The sequence below is a fragment of the Dinoponera quadriceps genome, unplaced genomic scaffold (genome assembly GCF_001313825.1).
Source record: "Dinoponera quadriceps isolate SergipeBrazil2010 unplaced genomic scaffold, ASM131382v1 scaffold1782, whole genome shotgun sequence".
Classification (NCBI taxonomy): Eukaryota; Metazoa; Arthropoda; class Insecta; order Hymenoptera; family Formicidae; genus Dinoponera; species Dinoponera quadriceps.
In genome coordinates this window covers 1,210,082-1,220,644 of record NW_014555947.1, presented here as the reverse complement: position 1 = coordinate 1,220,644, position 10,563 = coordinate 1,210,082, and the positions used below count along the sequence as shown (strand labels likewise).

The window sequence follows — 10,563 nt, the reverse complement described above, 5'->3', positions numbered from 1 at the left end:
TATTCCGCGAGCTTGTCGCTCGTTCAGACCGCTAATGCGGTAAAGAGAAGCGACGCGTCTGATCGTCGGTAAGCAACGAGAAATGTAAATTGGACGCGAAATTGATGCCGGGAGAAACGAGCTGTGTTTTCGCGAGGGGTTTTATATAAGCGCGCCGCCTTCATATTGTTGTACCTTCTCGCGGAATAAATAAATAACCTCCGATCGAATCGATCCGAGTTTCGCGCGGATTAAGGAAACGGCCTCGTAAATTCACGAAAGGATTCGAAGGATGTTATATAAGGAGCGAGAGGGAGGAGAAAAACGAGAAACAAAGGAACGGGAGGAGGAAATGACGAGAGAGAGAGAGAGAGAACGCGGCTAAAGCGAGGGGAGAGCCATAATCGATCCGGCGCGCGTTGAAAGAAAGGAGGCGCGAGCTATCTCGCGCTCGTGAGCTGAAAAGAACGAGGAGAGGGAACACGGTGTGTGTTGGAGGATGGTGTTTGCGGGCTCTCTCGCTCGCAGCGGGAAGTCCGAAGTTCGTGCAGAAGGGACTGTGTCGGCGTCGTTCCCGGTTAACTAGATGCCAGCCGAGATTCCACGGTGAAGGGTTGGACGGACGGACGGACCTGGCGGAGGTAATCATAAAGCCACGATGAGAAGAGGGAGCGAGAGGGAGTGAGAGGAAGCGAGAAGTGGACGAGACGGAGGAAGAAAACGGCGGGACTTCGGCCTCGGGGCTGCCAGTGCGGCCTGGAAGCGTGTCAGTAAATTTAACCTAACCGAATGCCGGGGCGTGCAGCCCCACACCCCGCTCCTCTGCGTTGTATCGCGGCCACCTACTCTGCATCCTCTCCGAGACGCTCGAGGTGAGTATATGGCTCTTGCGGGCTGAAATGCGGTGCCGATTTTGAAAAAACCGCGCGCTCCCTTGGTGAACGACATTCTCTCTCTCTCTCTCTCTCACGGAGTCTCGAGAAATATAGAAAATATTTCCGATCGCGCGCACCTTCGACTCCTTCGAACAAATTCCGATCGGAATCTGCCATTCCTCGGCGACGAACCTCGTTCTCCGCTACCGCTTTCGCGCCATTCTATCGGGATTCTTCCGTCGGGCTACGACGAAAGGTTACGAATCCGCCGTGAAACGGCAGAATTTCATCATGACCCGTTCCTTTCCTCCCTCCTAATTAGAGGTAACGTTTCTGTAACTTTTAACGCACACTACTCTCTCATTCGTTCAAGATTGGCCAGTGCGCGCACCACGAAGCCGAGGAGATCGAAGGAGAAGAGGAAAACCAAGCAGCCCGAATTACACACCAGCAAGGAGGCTCGAAGATCCTTATCGGCCGTACCTGGATACTTCATCGACGACCTACGAAGGAGCGCTCTCTGCGCCGAGGGTCGGAGGTTGAACGTTGCTCGATCGACAGCTGCCACGAAGCCGCCTTCACCCCTCTCGCGTAGGTGAGATTCTTTCTCCGCGCGCTCGTTATTTATTTGCCCTCTTCGGAGATGTCTGCCGATAGCGAGCGGATCTACGCGAGCGGAAAGGACGGAGCCGAAATCGACGACGACGCTTCGTGTCTACACGTTACGTAGACGGGGTAAAACGCGATTCGTTACAAATTCGAGCGCGACACGCGCGGCAGACCGTAGCGTGGAAATATGTCTGTCGCGTACGTATCTCTCGCATCGTCCCGCTCTGTGTATCGTTGTTCCGTCTCAGAGAGACACGTCGAAAGAATGATGGATGGTCCAACAGACCGAGGGAATTAATGTGGGTTTATAGTCGCGCACGTTGCCGACGGCCTTTGTAGAGCTCTCGGAATTGGGCGGGACTTTGCTGTAGAGCAGAGCAACAGCGCGAAAATTTCGGGCGTTTTTGCGTGTTCCTTAAAAAAAAAGAGAGAAAGTGTTTTTTGAAAAAGAGAGAGAGGAAAAAAGGAAGCAAGAGAGCAGCCGAATTAACAGCCGAACAACGATATTAACGGCGATATGTTTCATAATCAAGCGTGCGCACGCGTCCGGAAGTGCGCCACGCTGGAGAAAAGGAAAATAATAATAATAATTGCGCTCGCCCCGACGCGGCGAATAAAGTGCTCAAACACTCCGTCGCGGAGGCTCTAAATAACGTAGTAAGCCGCGCAAAAAGCCGCGGATAATTATATGACCCGGCGAAACAGAGTCCGGAAAGCATTTACCGTTAATCCACTCGTATATCGGCCCGCTCCAACGGACCGATGCGCCCGCGAAATAAAGATCAACGATAATGGCGAGATCGCCCCGACGGAAGAAGAAAGAGCGCGAGTCAGGCGCGCGCGGCCACAAATTTCGCGCGCTTTTAATTATGTCCCGTTAACTCTATCGATTCCCGTCCTGCGGTAATTGAGCCCTCTCTCTCTCTCTCTCTCTCATATTCTTCGAATCCTTGCGAACTATAACAAACTGTAGGCGCCTCTTCCCTTTTCCTCCTCTTTCTTTATCTTCTTCTCTGTCCATTTTTTTCGATCCCTTTAAACCGCCCGAAGAAATTGGGTTTGCGGTTTGGCGTATTTGCTAAATAAACAGGACGCCCCCGCCTCTTTTGATGGTCCCGCAGGAAGACAGCACACATTCGTGATCCATTAAACGGCTAATAAGTGAATAGAGGCGGGTTACCAGCTTGAGGTCGCGCGTTCTCCTCCTCTCCGATACTCCTCGTTTCTCAACTTTTCTCNCCCCCCCTTTCTCTCTCGTTCTCCAAATTACACTTTCTCGCTCTCTCTTTCTCTTTCTCCCTTTTATTCTCTTTCCTCGCATTCCAGGCATCTCGCTTGTTATCGCGCCCGATGATTAGCGCATCGGGTGCGCAACGTATGCATTCGCGTTGTTTCTTACTGCGATGCCGCAGATTAGGAGAAAAGAAGAGCCAGAGCAGAGGACGAAGGACGGCTGCTGCTGGGAGCTACGGACCCTACCAAAGTTTGTAACTCCTTTTGCATCCAATTAAGTCCCGCGCTATAACTTAGGCTATACCGAACAGTGATGGGGCGCCCGCGCTCTGCCCCCCCCGAGGCTGCGCGGTCGCCCCCGGCTCGGGAGTACAACAATGTATACAACGACTTCAAATTACGACGCGCCGGTCGAAATTTATACCGCACGGCCGATTCCGAAATTTCGCCGCGCGACCGAAATATCCTCCCGTGAGCGCGTGGGCGACGAGGGTGACCGAATAGCGGTAAAAAAGTTCCTTGACGTTCTTCCGCGAAGGCCCCGATGACTCTCCGTTGGCACGATATTATGTACAAACTAGTAGTCGTTCAACTCCGCCGCCTCGCTTTACATCCAATTAAGCGGCGCGCAATAAAGTTAGAACAGGTATATGCGAAACGCCAATAGCAGAGGGACCGGCCGGTGCGCGTCCACCATGGACGCCGGATAATTCGCATTTCGATTTCGGAGTTCGATACACAAGTTGCCGATGAAGTTCGCAGGACGGTTATTGACACCGGCACGCCGGCCGTTTTCTACCTCTCTCTCTCTCTCTCACCCCCGATATAACTGCCGGGATAGTTTAGCGCCCCGGTATATACGCTACTCCGCCGTAAATTAACTCAGCCAAACCGAAATTGGCTCTTAAAATGGAGCGGTGACATTAATGCATATCAAGTATTTATTCATAGCCGTCTGCTTACTGCGGATCTGATCGAAACATTATTCATTGCGCTACGATCATTGTTATTATTATACTCCTTCGCAAGCATTATCAGCGTTGTAAAAAGAGCAATTGCAAAGGAGAGTTAATTTTATAAGAATCAGTGACGATATTCGATTCGGTCACTTTACCGATACAAAAGCGAAGTTCTCTCCAAATTCGTCTTGACAAGACTCAGAATCCTGTAAAAAAAAAAAAAAATCTCTGGAAATTTGAGATTACCAAGCGCACTCGATATCTTCTTTCTCCTGTGTCCGAAGTACTATAAAAGAAAGAAAAAAATAATAAAACGATCCTCCACTGTACGGTGTTGGAACGGCGCGTCAGATATACACAAGGACGCGAAATATCGCACCTACGCTGCAAGGTAGGTACGCTCTGATTGCGAAGTAAAGATAGTAGGTCAGTTATCGGCACCTCTGGCCCCGCTATTATCACAAAGCACCGACATAGTTTCGGAGATCTCGCAGTCAAGTCTCGTGCAATAATTTAGGGTATGCCGGATACCGATACTAGCGCGAGAGACTAACTCCTCCTGCCCGAGAACAATATGCGCTAACTCCTTCGAATCTTAGCCTTAATGCCGGGCTTAATATGCGCCGGCTTATACAGATCTCGTTGATCGAGTTCGCCTCCCCCCGCCGTTGCCGCTGCACACCCCCTCTCGTTCATCCCGCATACACCGTAATCCCACAAATTCACGAGAGGTTTAATTAAACGATCCTTAATGCATATAGTAAGGCGCGCAGAGAGCAAAACCGATTTAAACGACGGCGAAAAATACTCGGAGAGCGAGATTTTTCAAAGTTTCATCGGCTAAGCCAGATAATCGCCGGCGCTCTTTCGAACTAATTTCTTTTACCGTCCACCGCGGCTTATTAATTATTATATCTCGGCTCTCAAAGAGAGCAAGCGACTGACTGAATAAGTGGAAAAGGACGGTGGCAGGAATGAGTTATTAGGTGCTTGCAAAAGTTCGTATAATATTAAAACTACTTTTATTTATTAACAACAATGAGATACCGTATAATATTTTAATCCAAGTATCGTCCGTTGTTGTCAATACACTGAGGCAAATATTCGATCATACCTGATCCAATAATCCAATTAAAAAATAACAAGTAAATATATCCGATCAAGTACAATGTCTGATCATTTCATCCGATTGTGTCTTTATCCGTTGAGAATTACAACGAATATATAAAGGGCAACTCATTTTCTAATTAGGTTTCATCGGTAAATGCATCGGTAATTTCACCGGATACTTCATCAGATAAAAGTATCCATCACTTGATCGGACAATAAAAATAACAATTGGATACATTTAATCGGTTTATCCGGCGGAAATGTTTCTCATCTTTCGAGTGATATGTTTGATTGCGTGCCGATAAAATTATTCATCCTTTGAGATAATCCATTCGTTAACCCATTTTCGCATTTCTCCAGCATTTGGGAATCGTGTATCTGATAAACAATGCTGCATCGATCTGAATAGATGAAAATCAAGTGGAGCGATGTCTGGAAAGTACTTCGAATGCGACAGGACATCTCAATTTAACTCGAACAACACCTCTTTGGTCATAACAGCAATAAGTGGCCTGGCGTTGTCGTGAAGCAGAATGACTTTGCGTCGACTTGCGGTTATTTGAGAACGTTTTCCCTTCAAAGCTTGATTCCAACGCCTTTATTATTGACTACAGTGATCTCCTATGACTGTCCGTCCCGATGGTAATAGCTCATAATAAATCACTTCTTGGTCTCACCACAAATACACAAGAGAACCTTGTGGCAGTGGATGTTGCATTTTGTTGTGCATGTCGATAGTTGGCTGGGGTCAATTCAAGACTTTTTGTATTTAGGATTGTCAAAATAGATTCACTTTTCATCGCCCGTAAATCCGCCACAAAAATACTCATGCCTGGCAAGCAATGGGAGACAGACAGTAAGCCGGTTCACGATTGCAGAGAGATCATGGGGAGAAGCCACTCTCCTTCCTTCTAAATTTTCCCCATTTTGCTTGCAAATAACGGGATACTGTTGATTCATCAACTCTAAGTTGCCTTGCAAGCTCTTTGGGCCAAGTTTTCGTTGAGCAACACTTCCACTTCGTTACTGAAATCGCAATTATTATTTCTAAATTTTTTCAACCATTTCTCATAGCGACGGACACAATATTCTCTCCATAGGTTTCACAAATCAATCTTTTGGTTATTGCAGCAGGTTTCATCTCGATTAAAGTGATAAAGCATGTAGTAACCAAAATGATTTGGTTCCATCTTCAATCGCGTTAAATGTGACGTTTTGTTATAACTACTATAATTTGTCAAGCATCAATTCTGATCCAGTATGACCAATATTTAAAAAACAACTTAAAGGGAAAACAATTATTACGTCAGCTATCTATTTGTGACCTTAGGAACTTTTGCAAACACCTAATATGTAAAGCGGAGAAAGAAATGAAAGATGACGCGAGTCGAAACGTTATTAGCGTCGATGAGAGCGGCCAACGGCTTAGCCCGATTCTTTTTTTCGCCGTCAATAAAGCTCGACAATGAGAAGCAACGAACCGGGGGCAGGACTCGTGCAGCAGCCGTGGCTACTGACCGCGGAATTGACCTCACTTTAGAGAGGAATGCGTGCTCGCTGCTCTCGGCACTTCGCGTTACGTACGTATTAACCGCGACGGCCATCCACGAAACTCGTTTAAATTGGGACAGATTGGCGTGACGTGCCGCGCGGAAAGAAAATAAATATCGCGCCCGCAACTGAGCACACGCGTCGCTCAGCCTCCGCCGCCGCCGCCGACGCTTTTATTGGCTCGTCCGCGAATCGTGTCAGTCGTCAAATAAATCACGCGCTGGTAGACGCGATCGGTAAACCCGGACGAATACGAGTTTCGCTTGTCCGCTGATGTTTGACATTGTCGAGACGCATCCTCCTGGGAAAAACCTCTCGCGTTACATCTGCCGCCCCTCCGAAAAATCGCGTCGCGTCGCTCTTTAGACATCCGGGTCAATGGTAAACGAAGCGAAAAATAGAATATTATAGTAAATTTGAAATTAGCATTTTTATTAATCCGTCGGTGTGCAAACGCGCGCTTTTGTGCTCGATTCATTCAGCGTAAATTCTATCCCGGATAGCAAAATGTGCGGAAAAAATTGATTGCAAAGCGAGAGTTAATTACTTTTTATTACTTGGTCTTTATCTGACCAGTGACCGTTTAATGGTAAATGTCGAGGTAAAACTGGCTAGTTGTTGGCAACAATATTATCGAGCAGCGACGCGGGAATGAGAACGTTAGTTATTACGGAGAGAACTGTCCAATTGACGTTAGAAAAATTTATTACGAGGCGAAAACTGATTAGTTTTTAGTATTTCAAGCTTTGCCGAAGCAACAATTAACGTCGAGATAAGACTGGTTAGTTATTAGCAACAATGTTACCGAGCGGAGCGGCGCGCAGAATGCGAGTGTAAGTCATTACGGGCAGAACGATCTAATTGACATTAAAATTAATGCAGTCAGGGGCAATTTATTTACCACTTACTCCGAAGCTCCTGCTGACACCGGGCGAGTTACAATTCGTTATTGGAGGCAGATACGATAATGATTAATGCGAAAACCGGTTTCAGGAAGCCGCGCGTTAGGAAAAAGTGGCCGAATATGGCCACTTTGTGCCACTCGAACGCGATTCGAATTACGCTTGGCCGCGGGTGCTTCTGGGATTGCTTCCAGCCATCCCGTGCAACACAGTGATTTCGTCGGATACGTTAATTACTTCCTGGTGCCGAGCGCTACAGCGACCGGCCGATATGTATCGATCGATCGGCCGACCAGCCACGATCGACCGGCGGCCGAAGAAATCTTGACGGATGACTCGTTCGCGTAGCGATCACAAACGAGATCGAACGATTTGCATACGGTCTGTAACGCGCGGACCGAAACCTCGGGAAAGCGTGTCCGCAAATGAATCAGTTTGCGCAACAACGGCACGTTAATTATCCGACGGGATAACGAGCCGGTCTCTCTCTCTCTCTCTCTCTCTCCCTCGTTTAGTCGGACGTAAACCGTGCTATTTACGCTTGTAAATACGAACGACGGGGGGAAAACTCTTGCTAAGTTGCAAACGTGCAAACGAGTTGCGCCGTTTGAATCGTTTCTCTTTTTTTTCCAGGTGTCTATTCGAACAGAAATATCGAGGACGACGCATCGATCGGATGTCGTCCCGCCCATGTAGAAAAGTTTCTTTAATATGTCACGATGACTGATACTCATTAAGTTACATATAAATTTAGGATGGTTCACTCTTGATCAGCTAATTACGGGATATCGATCATAAAAATTCGGCACACAAAAAAAACAATAAAATAAACAATAAAATAAATAAATTAGATAAACGTAAGTAAGTAAAATGTTTACTCATTATTATGTCAAGATCAAATAATCAACTGAACATAGTTTCCTATTGTATTTTCATATAAATAATCATTGTGTCTAAAATTAGACAGATATAAATAAAATTTAAATTTAAATAAAATTAAAAGAACAATCAACGGAACATGAAATATGTAATTATATGTTTAGAAAACTAAATGATTTCAATAAAAGAAAGTAAGATTCGTTTGATTAAATAGAAACTAAAATAATCCAGAAAGCGTCCGACGTCTTTAGGTGCCCGTACATGGCAACTTTCATCTGAACGCCTATTGGCGACGCTCGCAGTTTAGAGTGAATTTTAGTGCAACTATTATTATATTTTGTATTATTTATTTTTCGTTAAGTGAAAAATCGGGACAAATGACGTCCCGGGGATTAGGATTTTGTTGGAACGCCTCTAATAAGCCGAAAATCAAGATATCCCACGAAAATCAGAACGGTTAGTCATCCTACATATATAAATTAGAATTAATTACGTTTGGGAAATCGGTTGCACGATTGTCAATAAAACCAATGAAACGAGACAAAAGAAACACACGAACTGCATTGATTTGCCGCATCTTTGGATCTAAATCAATCGTCAGTTAAGCCTGCTAATTAGGTAATGGATATTGTAAGCATCGTTACTTGTGCCGACTGCCTAATAATAAGTTTTCGCAATATTTTCGGCCAATCGTTAGATCGAAATTGCTGTGTCCGGCAAAGTCGAAAAAATAAAAACCGACCGGTTTCCGCTCTGTTTATTTCGGACATTTTACGAGACGCAGCGCACCGGTAAATCCGCGAACAGCCATCCCGGCCTGGGAATGCAACGATCTCGTGATCAAGAGGAGAAGCGCGTTTTTCGGCGATGCCATTAACATAGCTCGACGTCGCCTATTATCGAGATTCCTGGCGGTCGCGCAGGAGCGACTAACGCCTACTTAGTTTCGGTCGGCTGTATTCCCGGCGCGATAATTTAATAACAACACACTCGGCCTCCCCGCCGCCACCAGCGCGCTGATGCGTCACGGAGAAGCGGACAGTTTCCGCGTTAATTACAAAAGCCATTCTACGAAAGGGCTTTTAACGCGCTCGCGATGCGCGCTGTCGGAGATAGAAACGTCAGATGGAGAACGTCGACCAATCCATCAAGGAACGCTCGCCTCTTCCACACGATACGTGTATATGCGTATGTATGTATATATCCGACTACGATTAGTCGCGCCATAGAGATTTATCAAGGAGACCCCATCGTATCCTGAGCTTTCTAATTGAAGAGCGTGTTAGGAGAGCTACATCGGTACCTGATATGCATAACGAGGCCATTCGGTTAAATACGGACAAAACAGCCGGGCGCTCGCTTCCGCTCCGCGAACCGCCCGGCAAGAAAGCACCCGCTGTTTTGCATCGAAATTATCCGCGAGCCCGCTCGCTGCTCACTGCCTCCCTCCTACCCACCTGAGGAAATGTTGCAAAATAGTTTTGCTTTTTAGGTCGAGGTGAACGACGCTCGCTCTCTCGCCGCCCCCTTCATCCCCTCCCTCTCTATCCCATGCTCTGACAATTTCGCGTATTACTGGAGCCATTCGTAACGCCGCTGCGAATAACCAACATTAAGATAATGAACGGTATGCGTGTATGGGTGCGCTAATAATCACGCCGCGATGACGATTAATGTGTAACACCGCGGCTGCGTGGACGAAAGGATGAGCCGTATAACGGACGGTCTCGCTTGATTAACGGCGCGATAAAATAACGGATGAAAGGTATATGGAACGAGAGGATATAAAATTTCGTTTTGATAGCTCATAAAATGGAAAGTTATAAAATAACGGATAAAATAACGAATTGAATAGCGGAGCGAGGGTAATAATTAACGGGCAAAATGTAGATCCATCCGCGCCGACGAGATAAGATCCGAACCGTTCGCGCCGATGTTCCTATCTTTTTTCTCTTTTTTCTCCTTTTTAGCACGCGCGTTATCTTCCGCGAGCATCGAAATCAACATATTTTTCTCCCGCGCGTTGATTGTTTTTCACGGTATCAAGGAGGGAGAGAGATATTTATCTGTTATGCGCTCTCCCTGGGAAGATTTCCCCTCGAAGCGCAATAATAATAATGATACAAAAAGCCATTAACACGCTCACTGCCACTATTTTTCTATGTAGTCATCAAAATAACCAACATGAAGAAATGTTATAACTATGTAAAGTTGTTTTTTTTAACAGTTACCAAATGACGACATGAAACAAAGCCATGTACGCAACATTGGCGCGTATCCAGGAACATTAACTCGGCTGAAAAAACCCGTGCGTTCCTGAACGTCAGCACAGAACATGTTAAACGAAGGCAGTAGAGACAAAAAACTGTACAAAATCAGATTAGAATTAATAGGGTAAGATTTGATTAACCCTCTAATGATAAGGTTCTGTCGACCCCATGCTCTGTTTTGTTCATTTCTCATCTA

The 10,563-nt window shown here is 46.1% G+C and overlaps 1 protein-coding gene across 2 annotated transcripts; it reads left to right on the top strand.

Moving 5' to 3' along the window:
• The first annotated feature begins 521 nt into the window (after window positions 1-521).
• Window positions 522-8,030, top strand: LOC106746065. Of its 2 annotated transcripts, none has more exons than XM_014622238.1 (3): window positions 522-851; window positions 1,228-1,445; window positions 7,852-8,030. In XM_014622238.1, exons 1-3 carry the CDS (start codon window positions 769-771, stop codon window positions 7,926-7,928), a joined length of 378 nt encoding a protein of 125 aa, XP_014477724.1. In that variant the 5' UTR covers window positions 522-768; the 3' UTR covers window positions 7,929-8,030. The 2 variants fall into 2 exon arrangements, with proteins under 2 accessions (XP_014477724.1, XP_014477723.1); XM_014622237.1 differs by having other exon boundaries at window positions 1,228-1,449.
• Window positions 8,031-10,563: the final 2,533 nt, after the last annotated feature.

Bases quoted from the DNA above. Each gene is read 5' to 3' on its own strand.
- LOC106746065 (XM_014622237.1), top strand. From the start codon at position 769: ATGCCGGGGCGTGCAGCCCCACACCCCGCTCCTCTGCGTTGTATCGCG. The intron at 852-1,227 runs GTGAGTATATGG...CATTCGTTCAAG, and splicing joins TCCTCTCCGAGACGCTCGAG to ATTGGCCAGTGCGCGCACCA. The intron at 1,450-7,851 runs GTGAGATTCTTT...TTTTTTTTCCAG, and splicing joins CCTTCACCCCTCTCGCGTAG to GTGTCTATTCGAACAGAAAT.